This window comes from Patiria miniata, unplaced genomic scaffold (assembly GCF_015706575.1).
Source record: "Patiria miniata isolate m_02_andy unplaced genomic scaffold, ASM1570657v1 HiC_scaffold_7, whole genome shotgun sequence".
Classification (NCBI taxonomy): domain Eukaryota; kingdom Metazoa; phylum Echinodermata; class Asteroidea; order Valvatida; family Asterinidae; genus Patiria; species Patiria miniata.
In genome coordinates this window covers 1,759,813-1,784,972 of record NW_024037074.1, presented here as the reverse complement: position 1 = coordinate 1,784,972, position 25,160 = coordinate 1,759,813, and the positions used below count along the sequence as shown (strand labels likewise).

General features: G+C 40.7%; 1 protein-coding gene across 1 annotated transcript; it reads right to left on the bottom strand.

The window, feature by feature from the left end:
- Positions 1-528: 528 nt before the first annotated feature.
- LOC119745825 (cholesterol 24-hydroxylase-like) lies at positions 529-25,141 on the bottom strand. Its single transcript, XM_038222452.1, has 14 exons — positions 25,014-25,141; positions 22,184-22,337; positions 21,490-21,567; positions 18,893-18,974; positions 14,384-14,547; positions 13,336-13,474; positions 12,289-12,405; positions 9,605-9,836; positions 6,900-6,972; positions 4,937-5,021; positions 4,103-4,213; positions 2,442-2,530; positions 1,548-1,614; positions 529-878 (listed from the first exon to the last, which is right to left on the bottom strand). The coding sequence occupies exons 2-14, from the start codon at positions 22,324-22,326 to the stop codon at positions 708-710; spliced, it is 1,551 nt and encodes a 516-aa protein (XP_038078380.1). The 5' UTR covers positions 22,327-22,337; positions 25,014-25,141; the 3' UTR covers positions 529-707.
- Positions 25,142-25,160: the final 19 nt, after the last annotated feature.

Here is a 25,160-nt window from a genome sequence, read left to right as displayed (position 1 = left end):
CTGGATGAGGACATATTATTTTTGATGTTGTCTTCATCCGGGCATTTTAACAAATGTTGCTGGTTCCCGCACAATCATGAGTGTAGAAACTCACACTTGTCAACCAGGCAACCGAGCATAGCATGCGGTACCATACTACACTGTAAAAAAGTTGGGCAAAATGGGTTGATAATTCGACCAGTGCTGGTCGAATTACCAACTGCCTACACTCTTGGGCAAATTCTTCCCAATATTTAGACAGTTTTTACCCAATTCAACCCAATATGAGGTAATTTCATACCAATGTCGGGTAAATTACATTGCCCAACAGTATTTTACCCAACGTTTTTACAGTGTACCTGGACGCAGCGCGCAGCAGGGTATATGCGCACTGTTGTCAACCACCACAATGGCAGCTTCGAGCGGCGAGAAATTTGTTTCGGTAAGCGAAGAATATTCAACGAAATTTGAGAAATAAAGACAGTGTCATGAAATTTATTGCTTGTGGATCGAGTCAGCCTGATATAAATAATAATATTGGATTTTTTGGGGGGGAAGGGGGAATACAAGAATATATTGCACTCGCTATAACAATATTACACAAAGCACAGACGAGTGCTATACTGTAACAGCTCATGCAATGTATTCCTGTATATTCCCTCAAAGCCATCCGATCTTATATTATTGCCCACATGATGTCCAATGAGAGGTTTTTGGTGTTTCCGTGATTACTGGCTGCTGGTTGGATGTTGAATACCGCCCTCAACTGGTGTTATCAAGACCTGGCATCCGTCCTTCGGTTTCATGGTGGTTTCCACAATGAATCCCAAGTCTTGTCCTGGAACCAGACTGAAGTTGAAAGCCTGCAGGAGTTTGGCTAACAGCACACGAGCTTCGATCTGCGCCAGAAAGTGACACAAAACACAAAGACAAAACTTCACATTAAACTGTTTCATTTGGTAAGTTTTTGCACTAGGAAAAATGTTAATGTACTTTTGAAAGACTGCTGCTTTTTTTGCAGGAAATGCATGCCAAAATGTTGCTTGATTTAGCCTATTTCCATTTTCTTGAAGCCATACTTCCGATTTTAGGGCTAAATTACAGAATTTTTCTGCCTTTTTTGCAATGTGCAATATAAGTGGAAAGTCTATACTGTTTTCTAAGAATAAAACTTGGTTGTTCGCTGGTGCAGCATGTAATCTATCTGTAATTCTTAGGCTAGGCTTGACCCGATCATTTTGACTAGTGCTTGTCAAAACTCAATTTCAAAAACAGGTGTTAATGAACCAGAAGATTGTGAAATGCAAAATGCCACAACAATATTAATGTTAATTATAATATAGGCCTTACCGGTAATTATATTTAACAACTAATAAAATACTATGTAATCTCAATTTGCATCCTTTTATGGCCTTTAATAACAAAATATATATGGAGGCTCCTTTTGGTGTTAATCTTTTTTGTGTTAATATTCAAACAAATTAACCTGGGTCAGTGAATAAAGCATATAATATTTTTTTGACACACACTACTTTAGCATCTGGAGTAAACTTTTCTCAAAAACTTACCAATGCAAACTGTTGGCCAATGCAGTTCCTGGGGCCAATTGAAAACGGCATGAAAGCACCTGTAGAACTGCAAGTGGGGTTTGGGAATAAAAATGTTAAATTAAAAGAACAGCCTTTGAGAAGTGTTTTAATTTTGACAGAAGCCAGCTGCAATGAAGTATGCATTGATCAGTTCTGTAGCTCAGTCTTTTGACTAATTCTGCAATCGCCATAAACACCCCCGTGCTGTGGATGTCGCCAATTGTGATATAACTGACATACAGATCCTTGTCATATGATTGGTGGAACTCACATCATGTGACATTCATTATTGCTCCCATTCACGCCGGGGCTCAAAAAGTCCCATCCGCCCATGGTGAATGGGATCTACTATTCAACAGTTGGGATCATCCTTGTTCCTGGGCGCGGTATTTGTGTGCAAAAGCATGCTGGTGTGCGCGTTGAGCGTTGCGCGTATTGTTCCTAAGAGCCAGTAGCTACAGAGTTGGGTTCAAACATTATCGCGAAGGGTGATTTGGAAGAAAGAAATACATTTCACGCAAATTTTGTATTGAAATAGAAGTTCATTTTAACTGTAAATCAAATGACAAAGATCTATATGTCAGCTATATAAAAGAAATATTGAATGGCTTTAAATTGTGAAATGGGAGGAATACTATCACTAGGTAAAATCTGGACTTTCCCATTTTGAGAGACGAAAGAAATTCCAGATTTTACCTTGCGATACTATTCCTCCCATTCCACTGCGCGCGCAACCATTGACACAAACGCACAAATTACAAATGATGGACTGTACCCTTAAAGGCTACTTATTTTAGAGGATTCATCATCACATGAACCTGTCTTTAGTAGCAAACTTCTACTTTGAATAGACAATCTGTTGGGTCCTGTTACCTTTCATCCCCATGAAGGAAACGGTCCGGAGAAAACTGCAGGGCATTCTTCCAGTATCTCTCGCTTCGGCCCACAGCATGAAAGGATACCTTCAAGAAAAATGGAGAATTCAATGAAATTACTGTAGGGAAGTGTCTTTTAGGATGCACTGTACAATTGGCACAATGCTTAACTTCTTATGAATGTATCTGGGCCCAATTTCACCGTGCTGCTAAGCACACGATTTTCTGCTAACAGAGCCTCCGTCTATTTCATGGAGACCGTAAGCATAAGCACAGCAAAAGGCACACTTAATTCAGAGGAAAAATTTGCTTAACTTAGTGATGCAACAATAGAAATCTCCATGCATGCGCGACCGTTAGCACATCCACGCCGTGAAATAGTGCTCAAGGTTAGTAAATATTTCTGCTATGCTAAGCACAACTTTTCTGCTAACTGCTAAGCAGTGCCGTGAAATTGGGCCCTGGTTCATAAGTGACTGAGTCATATGCACGCATACGCTACTAACTACATATACTGTATTGACAACGTGGTTATTTTGGAATTACGATAACTAAACTGGGTATCAAATTGATTCTAAAATTGTCTCTAAAAAAAAAATGGCTGAAGTGTTCGCCAGAATTATAATACAATGGAACGCCGCTACAACAAACATCGTGGGATCCACAGAATTGTTCGTAATAGCGATCGTTCGGTATGGGCGATTTTAAGCCGAAACCTACCAGCTTGTGGTTTTCACACATTAGTGGCGCCCTCTTTTGACCATTGTTCATTTACAAACCGCGCGCTGATTTACAAACAACGCGCTGCTTCGCCAAACTTGTCCATTCATCTGTTCAATTCCGTAAGTAGAACTTGACTCTGCACACCTTGGTAGTTACTGAAATATGACTTTGAACACGTGCGACTATTGAATCATGTAATTACACAGTTTTTAAGCTTACATGGGTGGCTTTACCTGAGTCTATTCCTTGGGGAAGGAATAGCCATTTGTCGCTCTTCTGTTGACAGCTTTCAACTACAATGTTCGGTACGTTTTGTACACAGAAATCGGGGCCTAAGGATAATGTTCAGTATAGCCGTGTTCGGTAAAGCGACATTCCACTATATAGGTTTTCATAAGTTAGGCCAAAAAAAAAATAGTCGGTCTCTGGTCAGACCGAAGTTCCGGAATTGATGCGGCGACGCAGGGTGTTTTTTTTTTTTTTTGGTGGCTTTTTTTTTTTTCAAGCTTGTATTGTACAGACAAGGTGGGTATTATTTTGTTTTTTTGTGTCCTCATTATACATTGGTGTCCTCCATAATTTGCCTTGGTGCCCTTTATCATTTGCCTTGGTGCAATTTCCCGAATTCCTTGGTGCTCCTTGGTACAAAAATGTTGAGGAGGTGCGGCAATAGAGGGCGCTGTTGTAGCTTCCGTGTTCAATTTGAAAAAAAAAAGGTTGACGCGCATGATTAAAATCGACGCGAGCGCTGACCAGAGACCAATTCTTTTTTTTTGCCCCTATATAGGTTACTTTGAGAATAAAATAGGCTCCCAAATGGAAATGTAGCTTTCTTTATAGGTTCATATAGGTTTTAATGGTTTCACTGTGAGTCTTGAGAATGCCATAAAATCTTGCTACAGCCAATCCACCTTCAAACCATGATTTGTATCTTACACCCAGTGTAGTGCCAGCGGGTATCTTGACGCCGTCTATCACCGTGTCTGCTATGGAGGTTCTGACCGTACCAGCAGCTGGGGGGTGAATCCGCAGTGTCTCCTTCAGGACCTGTAGTGGGGGGGGGGGGGTAGAGAACAAAATTCACATTTCAATACAACACAACTCCTGTAGTTGATTTCTAAGGATTGAATGATAAAGAGTAATATGGACGAAATCAGGTTTCATGCAAGGTTGTGCATGTTTTTTCACTGCCTTCTCGAAGAGCGTAACATCCCCTGACCACTGAGCCAAACTGCAACATGTAGGTTTTGAACATTCTTCTTTGGATTTTGAGTGGTGTTATTATTGGAAACGAACAAAACGCATGAAACGTGGATGATTCTGTATGCATTTCAAAACCGAATGGTTGAAAAACCAACTATACTGTAAAACCTATAGAGAAAGTACTCATTAGGCCAAAAAAATGAAAGTCTCCGGTTTCTGGTATGCGCGCGCGTCGCCGTAGCCATGCGCGTTGGCAAAATGAAAAAGTTTTTTTTTCAATGAAAGATGATGTCTGAAAACCGCCAAACTCACTGGTCTGACTGGAATCATGCTGCTGCACAATTTTAACCTGTTTTTAGATTGGGTTATGGTCGAAAATAAGCTTTATGTGGCCTCTCTGGACTCCCATATAATTTGCACTAAGTTTAGTCGGGCACCATTTGCAGTCATCAGCCGACATTTGAAGCAAAAAATCAGGTAAAAAAAAAAACAGCCGCGTCGCTGCACCACTTTTTGAGCAAGCTCCATACCAGAAACCGGAGACTTTTTTTTTTTGGCCTTACTTACCGCCACCATGTATTCCAACTTGGACAGATCCTCATATGGGATGAATTCTTTATCAGAAACAACAGCATCTACCTCTGTCTTCAGTCTGTCATTGGGAATGAAAAGAAAATACAAGGAAAGAGTTACATGTAAAAACAAGTTGTGCGTTCCGGTGAAACGGGAACCCAGCCAAAGTGATAATGCTTCTAGTCATACAACTGTATTTTTCAATGCCTGTATGTTAGGCAAAAAAAAAAGTCTCCGGTTTCTGGTATGGAGCTTGCCCCAAAAGTGGTGCGGCGACGCGGCTTTTTTTTTTTTTTACCTGACTTTTTTTGCTTCAAATGTCGGCTGATGACTGCAAATGGTGCCCGACTAAACTTAGTGCAAATATATGGGAGTCCAGAGAGGCCACATAATGCTTATTCCCAATCATAACCCCATCTAAAAATACGTTAAAATTGTGCAGCAGCAGGATTCTAGTCAAACCAGTAAGTTTGGCGGTTTTGAGACATCATCTTTCATTGAAATCTTTTTTTTTCATTTTGCCGACGCGCATTGCTACGGCGACGCGCGCGCATACCAGAAACCGGAGACTTTTTGGGGGGCCTTACATGGTACACCTTGAGTGCGTTCGATTACTTCCCCCGCGGCAAGTGCTTACTCGTGCAAGCGCGACAGCTTGCAATTTACCTCTCACGTGACTTCTCGTGCTTACTCGAGCCCAACCCAAGTACTCGCCGAGCTGGTTACTCGGGTAAGTATCCCATAAGGCCATGCAATAAACATGGCTGCCAACGTGACGTCTGGCGGGCGCCTCAGGCCGTGTGCTTCCAGAGCTATGGCTACGTCTATTGTCAGCCCGTCCTCGCATATTTTCCATGGGCGTGGACCTAGACCTAGCTCTAGACAGTTGATTCGGATATGCAGCCTCAGTGTCATGTCAAAGTTCAACTTTCCAGCTCTTGCACGAAACTTTACCCGAAACCGTTCTTTATTGAGCTCTACTGCGCATGTCTGTCATCACGCGAGCAGCCAGGCGCGAGTAAGCTGGGGGAAGTAATCCAACGCACTCATTGTGTTCTAGCCCATTACTCCCACATTAAATCTCTAGGCCAAAGGTTGCGCTGCCACTAAAAAAAGATAAAATAGATTAATTTTAATGCATGAAACTTAAGTGACTGATCGATTCAAATTGCAAAGTGAATCGAATTGAAAATCCTTCTTTTTTTTTTACATTGAACCAAATAAAGAATTGACTTGAGTGGGGTTTGAACCAGCGACCTTCGGATTGCCGTTCTGGTGCTCTTCCAACAGAGCTTTCCAGCCCTATGTTGGCGGTTTCCCCATTTACTCAGTCTTTGTTCAAGGGGTGCTAGTCAGAAGCCATAAACCTGTTTAGTCATGGGTCAGGCACAAAGTCAGTTGGCAGAGCACTGGAACGGCAATCTGGAGGTCACAGGTTCAAATCCCTCTCTAGTCAATTTCTTTGCTCAACTTTTGAAAAATCATTGTATAGTTTACCTAAGTCAGTTTCCCTTTGTGGTTTTTTTTGAAAAGTTGTAATGAACAGAGATGAAACTGGCCTTGGCAAAAAAAATCTGAAATTGGACCTTGGGTCCGGGCAGCCGCAGTGCAGTGCACTTTCTCTATGGTGGGACCCAGTGAATTTTTCCAAAGGATCTGATCAGCGTTGGTCTAGGTGTTTCTACATGCAGTAGAATCACTCCATTCATGACTGGTAAAAGAGATTAAAACTACATGTACTACACATGTGCAAAGTTTTACGTGCCGTTTTCATCCACTTTTCATGGACTTTTCATGGAAAATATAATGAAAAGAAAAACCTTTTGTGAAAAAATCGTTAAATAATCATTTTTGTGGGATCGTTAAAAATCTGAAATTTCATTGGAAAAGTAAAAAAAATCTGATTTCAGATTAAAATCTGAAAAGTTTTATCTCTTGATGAAAAAGCAAAGCTTACCTGTACATGACCTCTGGATGTTGACCAAGTTCTAACATGGTAGAGGCCAAGAGATTGGCAGTTGTCTCATTGCCTATGGGTAGGATAGGAGAAGACGAAGAAGATTTTTTTGTAAATATGCGGGTAGCTAGACCATTTGTCGACTAGTGGTTGGTGTGTGAAACCACTGTACATTAATTGTAATACATTATGTCCCTAGTAATGATGTGCGTCGGGTCGGGTCGACCAGGCCAAACCGACCCGAAACATTAGAGATATAAACCGAATCCGAACCGAAACCGATCTTAACTCCCTCAAACCGACCTGAGCCGACCCAACAAAAAAATAAGGTAAAACCCACCCAAACTGACCCGACCCAACCCCCCCCCAAAAAAAACCCCCCGAAAACCTGGCTTGGACAAAGTGATCACTTTTTTGTGCCTACCCTTTACCCACGTGGCATGAATTCTTTTGCAAAATCATTGTCTCTCTCTCTGTCATACTCAGTGGGTTGATCGAGAGTAACTCCGCTTATTGAACAAACGCATGGTCACCACGCGGTATTATGAAAACTGTTACAATCTATATCTATTTCACTGTCAATCCCAATCCCACTGGAGAAATTAATACCGTTGGACTTTGATAGTGCGCTCGGTGGCCACACCACAAAATAGGCTTCGGTCACAGTGACTGTCAATAATATTGCATCACCTGAATTTCTCTGGTTTATTTCGGTTTATTTCGGTTTTTTCAAAAGATGGCTAAACCGACCTGACCCGACCCGAAAATGTAAATGCAGAACCGAAACAACCCGACCCGACTGAAAAGATGGACAAACCGACCCGACCAGACCCGAAGTCGGTTTCGGGTCGATGACCAAGGAATGCCTTGGTCACAGTTCATTCGACCCGAGATGTGATGACTTGTGATCGACTTGCAAGGACCTGTGGCGACCTGATTACAACCCTAGTCTTCATAATCATAAAGCCAGAGACGCCAAGATCACACAAAAGCTGCAGTCGTGTGACAGTGCGAGGCTGCAAGCAGCAAAAGCTGAAATTAATTTTTTTTTAAACGGTGGCATCTGGAAATTGGGCACAAAACCGGCTGAGGGTTCCCTAACGTGGCACACTTGAACAAGTCTCGGAAAAACCCAAGTTAGCATTTAAGAATTTCTGTAAAGTTGGCAAATTCCGATAAATCATCAGCATCTCCACTCGCGTGCCAAACGACAAGTTTGTCAGCAAATTATTTTCTTATTTTAGGGCGCATTTTAAATGGGATCATTGTGCACTTAAAAATAAAACGTGGTAATAATAGTCTGAAAATTATGCCAAAATTTAATTTTTTTTGTCAACTTTGTCACGGGTACGTAAATTCAGCATTTATGAAAGGGAATGTTTAAAGCTTGATGAATTTTCACTCTTAATACCTGTGTTATTTGAGATAAAACTTTTGCTCTACAGCAAGGAACTAGAGGCGAAAAAATTAAAGTGTGCAATGTTAGGGGCCGCGCCACATTAGGGGCTGCGCCACGTTAGGGGCCGCGCCACGTTAGGGGACATCAACAATATCAGCAGGGATTATTGCACATTGTTGCGACGTAAGTGTAACTGCGACAATATGAAGACAATAAGAATGAGACAGTGCTCAAAAAATCAACAGTTGCAAGAGTTGGAACGTTTCTACTTCTACGACTTGTTCTTGACAGACGGGAATCAATCGCAGGCGACCTGTGTTTGAATTTACGACGTCGTGCGCGCATCAAGATCATGCTTTTTCATTGTGTAGCCAATCAGCACACTACACCAACGCTCCGCGTTCTGTGCCACATCACGCAGTACGCAACGTGCGCACCAATCTCCATATATAGGAGATTGTTTACTACTACTCGCGAGAGGCACGTACCATACCATAGCTAGAGGGGTGTTTAAAAAAATCGTGAAGTAAAAGTGTTGAACAAAATCGTTAGAAATTTATAATTTTTTACTTGTTTCGAATTTTTGACGCAAAGGTATTTATGAATGGATATATAAGTACGTGTAAGACCGTATCAGGGGAATGGGAGCTGATAATGGGCCGAGCCGAACCGGCAAAGCACATAATTATTCCCTTATTGTTAATTAAGTCGCATGACTGTCTATGCCGTGAATCGTCGTGGATCGTTGCGTCATGAGTGACATTAGCATGGTTGCGATTTTTCTGTGTCCAGATGCCGCTTGTTCCAAGAGAATCACACGATTTCTCAGTTTTGTGACCTGAGCATTATTTTTCTGCTTGATGCCGACGGTTCCGTCGTGGCGCAAACAAATCGCAGGTCGACCTGAGGCTGGCTTAAGACTTGGTAGGTCTGTTAAGGTAGAGCCTGAAGCTCAAGCATGGTCCAGCGGTTACGGTGTTTAACCCACGCACCACGGTGCAGGGGTTCGAATCCTGCCAGGAACATGGTGTTTGTGCCCTTGGGCAAGACACTTCACTACAATTGCCTCTCTCCACCCAGGAGTATGAATGGGTACCTGTGAGGGTCGAAGACCGATTGAGCGCTGATATCGGCTGCCGCGTGTCCCATGGCCTGATAAACAGGGTAATAATTGTAAAATGCTTTGAGATTGTTGATATGATGGAATATTAGTACGATCATTATTATTATTAAGCAGGAGATACAGCAAAGGCTTTGAGAACCACCCCTGCCCCCCACAGGATAACAAAACATCACCGGAGCTCACCAGCCAGAAAGAAGGTGGTGAATTCATCCACCATCTCTTCCATATCCAGCCCTCCCGAGGTGGAAAGCTGGCAGGCTTGAAGGATGAAGGACAAGATGTTGTTGCTCAGTTGCTCCCCTCGGCCTAGAGCGTTCATCTGCTTCTCAATGATCACCTTGCCGGTCTCTCTCAACTTGCCGATGGCCTTGCGTACCTTGCTGCGGTATTCCCGCGCTGATCTCGACGGGTTGAGCTGTGTTTTGAATACAATGCAGTGGTTATTGGTGAGTCCAGCGGCATATCCAGCTTTTGATGTTGGGGGGGGGGGTTGTAACATCAAAAACCATTTTTGTCATTCGGTCAGACGTCTATATACCATTTATGGGAATAGTTAATGAAAAAATATTTAAAAAAATAATTTAAAAATGAGGAATGTCCCCCAAAATCTTGTTTTGAGTAATCAACGCCTAACGTCGGATGTATTAGAAAAATCAAAATTTTCCCTGTTCCTTCATTTCCTGTATTATTGTAATTAATAGATTTCCTTCCGTATAATGTGTGGATATCAAAAAGTATATATGTCATTATACTAACACATTGTCCTATAAGTTGGTATGTAAACAATTCTATGCAAAGCCCCCTACACCAATGGTTTGTGTAGAAAATATCAGACGGTTATTTATTACTCCCCATCACGCTCAATTAACTTCGGCAGCGACCGTACCGTAAGCCCCATTTTAGAGAACAAGTTAAGACTGGATCACGATACCAACGTTTACGACAACGTGGTTGTAATGTATATTCATACGAATGTGAATATTTGTTGTTAATTTAATTTCTTTTCAATTTAATTAGTATACATGTATCCACCCGATATATTTCAGCCATATTGTATGTACATATTGATTTATTAGCTTAGTTTGTAACTACGGGTTCCAGGTCTTGCACAAGCATATGTGCTTTTAACCTGGATCCCTCATATAATTTCTGTCATCCTTTATATAGATTCTTGTTAATTATAGTTTTGTGATATGATATGAAAAAATAAACCACACACCATAAACCATTGTGAGTGTTTGTTTTAAAGGGAATGTACAACATTTGCTTTTGCTAACATTTTCCGACATAAATGGATTTGGAGGATTGGTATGTTTCACGTTTTGGGCTTGTAGGTGCTGGAAAAACCAAGAAAACCAATCATGTTCTTGTAGTGTGGTTCCCTGACCCCACTTAAGATGAAACAAAGCAATTTATAGACTTTGGAGAATTGTAAGGTCAGATAATCAGTCTAGCAGGCTTGTACCCTTTTTACAGGTGTGTAATCAATTGCAAAGAAAATGCAAAATAACTTAATATAAAAATATAGAAGCAGTTTTTGAAAAAAAGGCAGTTTTCTCCAACACTGGTCGGCTGACCAGCGTTGGAAAAATACTATTTTTCTTGAAAATGTGAGCACACCAGGAGCCACGATTTTACAGGCTGCTTTAGACTGTCATTCCCTAACAATCCAGTAAGGTATTTCGTGATTACTTGATCATTTCGTTTTTTGATTTTTGCAAATGTTGTATCTTCCCTTTAAGGCAGAGAGAAAGGTTTATATTCTACACCAAAAGAGTTTTTTGTTTATTTATTAGTTTCTTATATGTTTTTAACTTTTACTAAAATATGGCCGGACAAATTGTGACGTGAGTTGCCGTAACGCGAGTTACCAAAATATATCCCTGTAAAGATTTCATGACTGTTTTTTGAATCACTGAAATGGTGGGACATAACTTACACTCTACTGATGTAAGGGCACTGAAAAGATTCTTCCAACAGTGCACAGTTTGCGAAAATTTTGAAATGCAAGGTATTTTAATTTTTGCCAGGTTATTTTGTTGTAACATGAGTTACGGATAAAACAAGTGCAAGTGCACAATAAGCTCTGGCCGCCTTGCATTAAAGTCTTGCATGAAATGATTGTGCGTACAAGCCCGGGCCGCTGTCCCACACGAAAATCACGCGCTGAAAATTGACCAAAATAAGCCCCCTAAGTTTCCCATAAAATAGCGCGCTATATACCATTTGACTATAACATAACTGCACATTATCTTGCCTCCATATACAAAATTTCATTAACAACTGTACGAATTGACACAAACAATTTTTGTTAAGTATTTCATTTCTTTTGTTTGCTTTTTTCTTTAAATTAAACTTTGGGAGATATATTTTATGGGAAACTTTGGGGCCCTTCTTGGTCAATTTTCCGGGGACAGACATAGGCAAAATAGACGCGCATGCGCATCGATTGAGACAAAGCCCGTTTTCCATTGACTGTGCATTGACTGACGACGGCATGGCAGTTGGTCAATTTTTGGTCAATTTTTAGGGAAAGACGGACAGACAGACAACAAGACAGACAGACCGACCAACGGACCACCAAGTGACATGTAGAAGCTTCTGCTAGAGCTTAAAAACATATTGCAAAATCAACAGACTTTAATTTTGTCGGTCTCTTGTTTTGTATTTTAGTCACTTTACTCTAGGAATCTTCTGTAAGAAAAATCCATACTTACTGCTTTGACCGTCACAGAATTAGTGTAACAGAAGACCTCCCTTTAAATGTAATGCGAGTTACATGTACCATGGAATTGCCAAGAACTCCAATTTTCAATTTAGGTTCAAGAAGAATTTTTAATAGAAATATGAACTGCTGCTACTTTTACCTTGTGCCACGGCTTCTCAAACTGTGTTTTCATCCCGTTCAGGGCCGTGTCGAATTCCTCATTGAACGAGGTGACCTTCTCAGAATCAAACTGGTGGAAATCGGAACCGAAAGCAACCTAGAATATGAACAAATGAAAGAAAAGGAAATTGCATGCGATTTAAATACTGCTTCAACATCATATAAATCTCTGGGGTACAGCTTGTCCCAAAATACCCACAACATTTTTTTTGCGAGACTCTATAAACACGTACATGTACCACGATTATTTTATATCATTTTAAAGCATGGAATCTCAATTTTATCCCTGGAAAGTATTGGTTTGATTGGCAAAAGGGTTTTAAAATTGTCCATGTTGCAGGCATGCAACTGGGAAGTCACAAAAAAAGAGGAAATTCAAATTTTTCCCAGACTTTGTACAGTGTTTTTCTGTTTTTAATGGCACACATGGGAAGTTAAAAAAGAGGAAATCAGTTGATCCGAGGAAAAGTTGCATGCCTGATGTTGAACTAAAGGCATGTCAAAATTTGCGACAATATAATTCTTTGTCCTAAGAGTCATTTTCACCAAAGGGCGACAGTTAATAAGCCATTTGCGAGTTAAATTTGAATAAAATCTGGAACGCTGACTTAATACAATGCTTTGCACGTTCTAACCTAGCATTCTCCTGACCAAAGAGACTGTTACTATATCACGTGATTCGGGGCAAGCCTTATGCTAGCAACCCCCAGCTCCGGCATGGTCTGGTGTCTTTGTGCCATTCTCATCCATTGTGAACAATGTATTGGTGCTGAGCGTCTCTTGAGTAACTATGCAAGAGCTTGCCCCGAATCATGTGATATAGCAACAGTGTCTTTGGTCTGGAGAATTCAAAGTTAAAATGTGCCAAGCGTTCTGAGCAAGTCAGTGTACCAGATGTTTTTCAAATGTAAATCCCAAAGGGTATAGGTTACTCGCAAATGGCTTATTGTAGCCACAATAAGGTGTGTCACCCTATTAGCATTCAGTAGAATAATAATAACAATAATAATAATATTATCATTCTGACCTTAGCTATGATATCTATGGTAGCTTTGTTCAGCTCATGTAGGAGTGCCACAGCTGTCTTGCCATCGGCCTTGGACTTCAGGTAGGCCACCAGTAAATCCGAGCTAGCATTGAACTGATTGATACAAGTCTTCAGGTAGCTGTACTCATCAAGAAAACAAAAGAAAAAATCAGGTTGGCAATCAGCCCAAGTTAATCAATTTGAAATTTTGTTCAGCCAGATCCCCTCTAAATGATTCTGAATAACTACCTGTATATGTTCCAAGTTTGCCGCATTGCTCATGAGACTAGCATCGTGACTTTGGGCGTGATCTCTGATCACATGCCAAAATGCACCCAAAAACTAGCACCAAATGAACACAGACATTGATCAATTGGGAGGCTTTCATTAACAGGGTTCCAGCACTTTTAGGACAATTAAATTCCCTGACTTTCCAATGACTCTTCTATGACCCGATTGTGAGCATCTATGACCAAGTTCATCAAAATGTAGATCAAAACTGTAAAACATGTGCTGTGAAAGGTGTTCAACAAACACAAAATTGCAACAAAATGCAAAATTTGTCGTATTTTGTCGGGTATAAAAACCACATTTCCGATGGTAAATTATGAACACACCAAGTTTAAAATCTACAATCAATTGGTCCTCACAAAATTCCATTACTTTCTATGACTTTAGTCATTTGTACAAACTACCGTGAGTTTTCAGACCTTGAAATTGAACATAAAATTCCCTGACTTTTTTCCAGGTTTTTTCCAGGCCACATAAACACTGTTTCAACATTGGGGCTGGATAGCTCAGTTCAAAGAGTGCAGTGGTCTAGCGGTCACAGATTCAAATAGCTCAAGTCAAATAGTAGAGAAACTAGTCTATTTCTCTAGATGTCGTTCATTTGATGAAAATTGTTTCCAATTTAACAACTTCTATTCCTTAGGGGTTTTTTTCTGACAAATTTGACAACTTCCAGCTTTTCCCTCCCATAAACTTCTTAGGGAGGGGGCAGTTGAATTAGACAGATGAAACTGCGGGCAGAAGTCATAGCGCTCACCTGCGGTTGAAGGCTGGGTTGAAAATTTCCCGTCTCCTGAGCCATAGTGCATGGTTCCTCTCAGTCACCAGACCTCGGCCCAGGAAACGAGCTCCAAAGATGGTAGCGATGCCGTCATAGGTCCAGCCTTTAGGGAACCGGAGACTCCCGGACACCAGGATTTCCTTAAAACAAAGACAAAAAAATTGTCAAAGTATTTTAAAAACCACAAAAAGCAAAACACCTCCATTGGTTTCATGATTCCCTCACTGGGGTTTTGAATACTGTAGCGTGATATCATTGGGTTTTGTCCTAACCTAGCGAAACGCAAAAAAAAAGGGAAAAAAGGGAACTCGCAGACAGGATTTGCCAACTCCAGAAGAATTCTCAACTTTTATTCCAGCAGACACTTTTTGCACAACTGCAACACTCTGTGATTCACTACAGCTCTGCTTCCAAGCATAGAAAAACACAGTTACTCAATTATGTAAGTAATTTAATGAGTAGTTAGTATTTTATTGTTGCTGTCAACATGTCTTCCCCTGAGTCAGTACAACAGGGGAGGACGAACTGTTCCTTCTTCTGTAAGTTCAAACGAAGAAAGAACGGTGCATATAAATCTTTTGTGGACTTGGCATATGTATAGAAACAATTTATCATAAGCTTTGTGTTGATATAAAGTTTACTGGCACTTTCTCAATAGATTTTCAGTTCGGCCTATCGTAAATAGGTCATTTATTGCATTGATGATTGAGCTGTGGTGCTCCGAGTCAAATGGTGCTTGGAGCTGCCCTTGGGCCTTTGTGGGTGCCCAAAAAACGGAAGAGCTATGGTCTCCGAGTCAAATGGTGCTTGGATGAGCTGTTGGTGCTCTGGGCCTTTGTGGTGCCCAAAATTTGGATACTGATGATAATAATAATGTGCTGCATGGATGATGGGTCGGCTGCCCAGATTTCGGTACCCGACATTTTTTGAATAAAAACCTTCTGGCTGAGGCGTGCACACACACAATTTTCTGTGTTGCTTGTGATTTTTTATTTGTCTGCAATACAAACACAAATTTATCTTAATGTAACAAACAAGTTGTACCGTAATTTTCGGAATATAAGCCGCGGCTTATACGTTGAATTTGCCCATGAAAATGTTTACTGCGGCTTATACACAGGGCGGCTTATACGCCGAGACTTGAAGAATAAAAATGACATGTGTATTTAATGTACTGGTACAAGAAGAGATGTGTTGCTGAAATAATTATCAATTAAGAAAGTCATTAACAAACTGAAAGCACGTCCCACAAAAAGGTACCAAGCGGTAAAAAGTACGGCTAGTGAAAGCTGTCCCTTGGACGGACATCGACAACCGGCCGTACGTGATGCTGCATGCATGCTGTATGCAGGCTGCATGGATTCCCCATGGACCACACCATTTGTGGTAATAAAGGGGTGTACTTTCTTGGGAACAATAATTACCAATATTTCCCCTGTTTAAAAAAAGAAAAAAGACAACTAATACTTTTTATGGAGTTTGAAACATATCTTTATTTGATAATCAGTTGTTCAACGTCACAATATAATTATTTTTCTTGAAATGTATTCAAGAAACGATGTAAAACAGGGGTGAAATCACCCCTTACGAAATTAATGGATTGGTCCATAAAAATCTCAGCATCGTGTTGACTGTTTTCGAAGAAAGTTACAATCCAAACTTGAATTTTGACGTTACTACTCGTTAGTAATCACAACAATTTGATAAGTTTTGCTGTAAAAACAGACTTGTTTATCCTTTAGGACAAAACAACTCAGCGTCTGTTGCCACAAAGCAGGATTTGTAGCGCTCCAGTCAGACAGCACACGGTGGGTTGCATACTCTCTCAAGTGCTGGGGGAAAAATAATGTCATTCGCCGGCACAGGCTCACTGACGAGCCAGCTGGCAGCAATTCCCGTTTTTTATTTCTCATCATCAATTTCCATATTTGTTTGTAAGAGTAATCGACTGTAAATGATTTGACATAACTTTTGTGGCCCTTTTATAGCTTTCGTAGTGTAAATGGAACTGGTTCAGAGCATTTTGACTAGAATTTGGAGGCCTTACAAAATTGAACCGCTGCTGTTGGTGCGGCTTATACGCCGATGCGGCTTATACGCCGACTTCAAATCTTAATTTGCAGATTTTTGCATGCTGCGGCTTATACGCCGCGCGGCTTATATTCCGAAAATTACGGTAATGCCTCCGGCATCTTGCCAAACCTTTCCCGTGTCCAGAACAAAAGAAACCCACTTAAATAAAAGCAGTATATTTATAGACCTATTTCCAGAGTGCGTGCTATTACCCAAAAAAAAAAAATGGGCCAGCGTACCTGCGACCCAATGCCAACAATGCGCCAACGGAGGGCTCCGTTAGCGGCGGCTTTACAGAGAAACAACAAAGGAATGTAAAACTGCCTGTTACAATGCTGACCAAAAGGGTCGAGTTAAAGTTTCCAGAGCGCATGCTGTTACCCAACAAAAGAACTGGGTCAGCGTACCTGCGACCTAATGCCAACAATGCACCGACGGAGGGCTCCACCGGTGGCGGCTTTACAAAGCATCAACAAAGGGATGTAAAATAAGCCCTTTACATTACTGATTAAAAGGGTCGAGTTAAAGTTGCCTTCCCTGTGCGCTTTAACAAATTTGAATTTTGTTTATCATCATTTTTTCCCGTTTTTGGGGGACGTCTGCAACCCTCTGTATAAAAAAGGCTTTTTGTCTTGCGAACAAACAGGTCTGCTGTGCAGGTAGCAGTGTCGAAGTCTTCGTTCTCGTACTCGTACTCGAGTACACGCAAGTACTCGACTATCACTGTATCAGTACTCGAAAATTATTTGGACTCGGCCGGTACTCGATTCTTTTTACTCGAAATTTGGCACAGACTCGTTGGTTTGGACTCGGTACTCAACTCCGGTACTCAGGAGTACAAATTAGAGTACATTTTTAAAAATTACTTCTATAGCTCATCCTGGAACGCAACGCAAGTGCGGCGGCGCGGTTGCAGTCTGTATTACGACCATAGATACAGAATAAAAAGACTAAATTGGCAGCGCGAGCATATGCCCCCATTCACTGTGCGATAAATGTGCGCCATTTTCGTGGTCTCTTGTGGACGCGCAAAAAATTAACATAATCATACAGCTACATGTATCTGTCCTTCAGCACGTGACCTAGCTCAACGTGCCCAAAGCTATGCGCAACGGGTTTGTACGCGCTGCGCACACGTGCCTCTTTCCGATTCAGTTCAATAATTTTATTTTCTGCAAACTTATAAACCTGTAGGCCTAAACCTTTACATTTCGCAGGCATTTACTCAAGAGAAAATGGTTTTCAGTAAAAGCGTTTGCTTAATTTCCATTCATACAGATGCGAGAATATGGTTAAAAATTGGTAGTAAAGGCAAGTGCCATGTTTTATTCATACAAAAATGTGCTTTGTGAACTATTAATATTAATTTTTTGCAATTAACATTAATAAATGCAGTATTTTTCTGCGCAGAATTATTTGCTTTATAATTTCAAGGTTGCCCCAACCCGGCCTGGAAAATGACAAGTACATATTTGAAAAGTGCATATTTGAAATATTCACAAACAATGGACAATGAATAATGGGCTATAACCAACAGAATTTTGTTCATTTTGTATCAACCAACCATATACAAATGTCCTACCATAGAGCAAGGACCCAAGGAGTCAGAACTCTTGGGCGATTTACATTTTGACCATTAACATACATGTACCAATCCCTCGGGAATGTCTATAGCTACAGCACTGTGACCGCAAGCCTCGACCATTCAAAGCGTGAATGCCAGCAGCCTTTGAACACGATGATCGCCGCCGCCTTTTTAGTTGGTAACCAACAACCTCCCTATATGCTGCATAATAAGTCATGTCACGTCGCTGCTCTTTTTTGAAAAATATAATTTACGACAAGATAGGTTTTTACAACTGCGCAGTTGTTAGATGTGAGTTATGAACTCAAGTTAGCAATGTGTAGTTGTTGGTGCTTAAAAGCGTTATCTGTCCCTGTAATTTGGAGATAAATTGGATTTCTTTCAGATAAGTTTTCATGTATTTTCAGACATTTTAATTGGCAATATATCATTGATGAAATGTGTTTTTTTGGAAAATTTCACAAGTTTTTACACTAAAGGTACAGAGCATTTTGTTCTTCATGAAATGATTGTTTCAGTGATGTTGACCACATTGTTAGCCAGTATTAGCCAACTCCGAACAAACACTTCAAAATCATTCATTTTTAGCGATGTATGACAACTGCGCATGCGTATTTACCATGGTACTGTCTACGAAGCCATGCAAACTCCTTTTTCTGGCATTAGTGAGCGCGGATCTCTATTGTGTCGAGATTAGCGTAGTGAGCAACTGAGCAAGCTGGCGCCAGGTGCTTTCTATTGTAGCTTTCGAGCGCGGCGACCATCATTTTACTTTTGAAGTCTTGGAGTACGAACTCCTTGGGTCCTTGCTCTATGGTCCTACATACCTTAATGGCCCGAGTGTCATGGAAGTAGACCATACATCGGTGAAAGAACCAAACGATGCAAACTGGCCCAATCTCATCACTCCTACCATGTACAAAACGTAGAAACAAGTCAGTGTGTATTATAAGCAAACATTAGGCCTATGGGTTGCATTTATCTGCAACATATTACAAGAAGATTTGAACATGATCATGCCATGAATATCCTCTTTAAAAGTAAAACCAAAATTGAGCCATTCAATTCGGGTTTTCTGACCAGGGTTAGTGATCTCTCTTATCTCCAGGGTCTATCTGGATCCTTAAGGCAGTTTTAGCACCAGATGAATGCCTACCACCAGCAGGGACTGATTAGTACCGCTTGACTGTACGGCTTGCCAGCATACCTGAATCGATCCTCAGTGGCCTAAATCCACCTAGATTTTTCACGAATTCAATATCCAACATAATGGTCGTTTTTGTCCAGTACAAATGAAACCATGTCTTCTTTTTTTGATCATTGAATTTGATGCACAAACAACGGAAATCATGAATTTGTCGGACTGTGCCTGTACATGTAACATGTATGGGGTTTCAGAAAGGTTGGATCCAGCAGGAAGTAGACAGTACCATTTGGACTGGCCTCCTGTGGTGCAACTAATTGCCTTAACCCTAACCCACCTCACTCCTCCAAAATCCTCCTGGCGGTTTTGGAGGATTCTAGAGGATTGAGGATGAATGGTGATTGAATCAAATGAGGATTCTGGAGGATTGAGGATGAATGGTGATTGAAGCACATGAGGATTTTGGAGGATTGAGGATGAATGGTGAATGAAGCACAAGAGGATTTTGGAGGATTGAGGATGAATGCATTTTGAGGCAGGACTGTCTGATGATTTTGAAGGATTTGGCGTTGGTTATCCTTCATTTAAACACGAGTGCAAAGTTTTGGGATGAGGAGGATTTTGGAGGATTGAGGATGAATGCATTTTGAGGCAGGACTGTCTGACAATTTTGAAAAATTTAGGCGGAGTTTAAAAATTTTGGAGGATTTTGGATGGTTGTAAGCAACAAGGGCCTAGGGGGTTAGGTTAAAGGGAAGATATAACATTTGCAAACATCAAAAAACAAAATGATCAAATTATCACGTAATACCTTACTGGATTGTTAGGGAATGACAATCTAATGCATCCTGTAACATCAAGGCTCTGGTGTGCTGACATTCTCAAGAAAAATTGTATTTTTCCAATGCTGGTCCTAATTTGTCCTGTTTAGTTATTCCGCATTTTCTTTGCAATTGATTACACACCTGTGAAGGGGTACAAGCCTTCTACACTGATTCTCTGACCTTATAATTCCTTAAAGTCTATCAATTGCTCCGATTGGTTTTCTTGGTTTTTCCAGGATACAAGCCCAAAACTTGAAACAAGTCAGTTTAACAATATTTGCTATAACATGCTAATCCTCCAAATCAATTTATGTCTGAAAATTGCAGCAAATGCAAATGTTGTACGTTCCCTTTAAGGGATTAACCAGAAAATGTTACCACTGGACTCAGTGAAAGATAAACATCAAAAGCCTGGTATGAAAAGGCCCGGGTTTTTAAAAGGGAAAATCACCTCATGTTATTTTTCATGAATCTGGAATACATTTATCACTCAAACAAACACCTGCCTGGTTCATACCAGTACTCAACACAAAAATGAATGTGCAAGGAAATTTGTCAAGTCATGGCGTATTTCACCAAAGCTCTGATATATATTTTGGTGCCAAAGAAACGGGCGGGGACGCTTAACATTTTTTTTTTTTTTTCGCCTAGGGGCTGTTCACAATTATCAACATTTTCACAAGTGTACAAAGAGTACACTTTTTCAAGACCCCCCCCCCCTAAAAGTGTACAAAAAAACTGTTGATTTTTGTTCACTTAAGTCTATATAGACACTTGCATGTGACTTCATTGAACAGCTTTTCGCAGTCTGCATTTCGCCACAATCTCTGGCCCTCACACACAACATCTGCTCGTTTGCATGGATCATTCACAAACACAAAAGCATTTACAAACTCCATTCTTGTGGACAATACATCCTTGTCGAATGAGGAATTTCAACAATTGATCCAAGTCAACAGCGCGGCTACACTATTTATTGTCTGGCCGTTAAAAACATGCAGTGGATATGGACTATACATACATGTACAGGTACAGTACATTTTCATGTACGTGTGTAGGACAATACCGCCCCTGCTGTACACAATATGTTCATGGGATGCAATGCGGGGCCTGGCGCGGGGCGTGACCGGCTCGGCAAGTGCTCGATCGGCATCGGTTGCGGCTGTCCGCTGTGGCGACGGGCGAGAAAAAAAAAAGTTGGGCGGGCATTAACGGGCGAGAAAACATATCGACATTTAAAAAAAAAAAAAAACGTACGGCATCCATTAACCCCCTCCCCCAGCGTACGGTTTGTACGCTCGTGAAAATGTTGATAATTGTGAACGGCCCCTAATTGAATGAAACGTAAAACCTGAAAACTTGTACGGAAGAAACTAATTTAATTTGTTAAAGACCACAAGGCCTAGGAGAGCATTTTAAATTGTAACTCCGGTTTGGGTTTTTTCACAATACTCACCAGTCCTTGACGACATCCTCAAACAGTCCGCCTTCAGCTACACGGTCCTTGAAATCTTGAATATTTCCCAAGAAAAAGCTGTCAAAACAAAAGACATCACAGTGACGGCTAAACTTTGAGGATGCTATCATGTATTATCAGCTCAGTACGGTAGTCTGAAAATTTGGGACTCTAATACTGTGTATGAGAGTCCCAAAACTTAAGATACTAAAAAACATGCCAAAAGACTACCGGGTAGTTAGGCCAAAAAACAAATTGTTCTGCTTACGATAACATGGCATTTGAAAATAGGGTAAGTAGGGAATTTTTTTTTCCCCATTTTTTTTTTGTGTACGATCATATGGAAGCTTCTGCGTGTATTCAAGGGTAAAAAGGTAGACATTGATGGTTTTGGGTGTTATTTTCTCATTTTTCCAATAAAAAAAAATTAGGGTAGGGGCTGTCAGAAAAGGTTAGGTAGGGAAACTGGAAGCAAAACTATTTTTTTTTTGGCCTTAATAAAAAAAAAATGACAAAAATAAAGTTAAAATTTGACAACCTATAAGCCCCCGAGGCCCCCCCCCCCCCCCCCCCCCCCCCCCAACCGTATGCGCTACTTGTATAGTGCAGCCTAAAATATAACATCAGTCTAGCCAATTTTTTTTAATTATGCACAATGGAAGACAAATTCAAGTCATTTATCATGGGTACAAACCTTCTTCTTTTTGGCCCTGGAATATGACGGTACTTGTGATGCTGATAGTGCAGAAACACAACGGCGAGGATAAAGGCTGCCAGACACACGGACAGAATTGATGCGCTGGCTGCCAAAGCAACCACACCAGCAGACACCATCATAAACGATTCCCCTGCAAAATAAATTTACACCAAACTTGACAGTTTCGATATTAGTTGGGTCCATTCAAGTTGGTGAGTGTATGATTTATTTGGCTGCGTATGAGTTGGCACGTATATCCGCTCCGTTCACAAGTACCCCCTCACCAGCAAAGAAAGTACAGTTGGGGGTGACCGACCGACGTCATCTTGTCTGACTGCAATTTTGCCGCGACGTGCAGTCACTGCCGTAACACTGCTTGTACGTGGTACAAATCCCCTGGTGTACGTACGTCACACACAAAGTACAAGGAATGGTGCGCGTCAACCAGCTTATAATGTCCCGCCAATGGGACGTCGTTGCTAGGTAAAAGGGCGCCCTCTTCCGTTGGCGCACAGAGCCCATATAGGCATTGACCAGCTCACAGAAAGCAAAATCTAAAGGGTCCACGACATGAATTTTACTCCAGAACCTATTTTGTACAACTTTCTACTCCTCTTAAAAGTATGAACTATTTTTGACATCCATTTTTTTGGTTAAATGTATTGAAAAGTACACTTCTTTCAAACATTAAAATCTTTCCATGCTTTCCAGACAACTGAGGGTGCTGTTGCTGTGATGTCATTTTAGGAAGACACCGTTTACTAGTTTGAGGTTTTCTATTCAAATTGTGAACCCAAACATTTCCTCATTGAAAACATTTCTTAAGAAAGAGTGCTCATTGGCTTTCTGTCATATACTGACACCTCAAGGAATCGCCAAAGAAAAGAAAATTTACAACAGCAAAATATCCAAACTTCTGGCAACTTTTGATGCTGAACTGAATAGCTGTAACACTGAGGTTTCTGCCTGAAATGACATCACACTTTTGCTCATGAATATCAACGTATGGAAATTTGTATTAACATTAAAACAGAAAAGGCACCAAAGTTACCAATAATGGCACCAATAAAGTTAAATGGAGCACAAAAGTACATTTTTAAAGGATATGGTAATAATATTACCTGAAACTTTCAAGAAATAACGGAGGAATTTGCAGGATTGAGGCTATATGCTATTTTTCCATGAGGCCAATTGGAGGATTGTGCAGGATTGAGGCTACATCCTAGCAAAAAGGCCTAGGGAGTTAGGGTTAATTGTCTTCATATCATCTCAATATTGCAAAATGTTGAAAAGACATGAATCTTGGACTGAGAAACGTTTCCAATTTTGTTAGCAAATACTTGAAAAAGTGACTTGACTCTCCATAGACATGTACACAACCCTTGAAGGTTTTTTTTTAAAACCAATCCTGTCAAAACATGAGCATATATATGCGTGTACACGTAGGTATACTTCTTTCCATAAGACACATGCACGCAAAGAAAAAACAAAGAAAATACAAAATTACACAAATAGACAAGACTTCACATAAATACTTGGAAAGATTCCAGGAGTAATTGCAGAATACCCCGCCACTCGTAATACACCCCTAAAATCTCTGGCTACGCGGTTGGAATCACTGCAAAAGAAACAAGTCAAGTCCATTGCCAGCTACGCGGATACAGAGAGGGGGTCTCCTTGATATTGCTTGAGAACGAATCAACACAAAAGGAATCGGAGTTAAATTGCTGAAAAAATTCTAAGTCCAAACCAACTACCCTGTTGCCGGCTATGCGACTACGAAATGGGAGTCCCCTTGAATATGCTTGAGAACGAAGTAACACAAAAGGAATAGGAGTTAATTGCTGAAAATATTCTAAGTCCAAACCAACTACCCTGTTGCCGGCTACGCGGCTACGGAGTGGGAGTGCAGTGGAGCATGACGTGTACCATGTGTACTGTGTAGGCCTAGCGCTGAGAGGATTATTGAGGACAATCAACCGTGACTCCGTAGCCGGCTAAGAGGTGCATAGATCGAGTACTGTAGCGGGGTGATCTGCAATTGTGCCAGATTCCCATATTGGCCAGATGTCACTTGTCATCCTGTGCACAAACCCTATGGGACTAGTCAGAAAATTTCTAAGTGTTTTCTCAGTATAACTAAAAGTTAAAAATTTGTCCCAGCTAATTTTGATTTTTTTAGGACATATTATCACTTTCTGATGGCCGATAGGTCATTTAAGGGAAAAATTACTGATGATGGTCAGATATGGGAATCTTTCCAAAAACTTAGACAAAAACATACACTTGATACAGTATGAAAATCTAACAGGGGGTTACAGGCGAGTTGAGAGAGCATTAAAAACACTTAATGCACATTCATACAAAAAAATCTGTAAACAAAGTAAAAAAATTGGCGTATTCTTGATGAAAAAAATACAAACAAGTACATGACATTGGCAATTAAGGGAAAAAACCATAGGCCTACTGCGCCAACACTCATATTCATTATGTCCTGAAAAGTACCAAAAATTGTAAATCTGATGAAGAAACACTGTTTTAAGTAGCTTGAGTAACTCCAGCTGATGCTCATATTCATTCACATGTATGTGAATGAATATGAGCATGTCAGCTGTACTCCTAGACTCCACTACGTGGAGCCTCAGTCATAGTTCTAGGACCGGACATGCTAGTAGGAGTATGTCAGCTGGAAAATTCTACCTCCATGGCTGGAGTTACTCAAGCTAGTTTAAAGGTGCACAAATTCTTTGAGTGGTGGCCCAGTATGGAATTTTTTCCCAATGAAGTTCAAGTTGCACTTGCACACTCAAACAGTAAATCTACTTACAAACTTCCAGCTGATATTTCCGCAATTCACAGAAGATTAATTACAGGATTGCGAGCTAACGAAGAGGTGCAGCGCAGGTGACGAGTAGATCATTCAATAAACGGAATGCGAAGATTGTGGATTATGTAAACCCCGGCTTCTAATTCT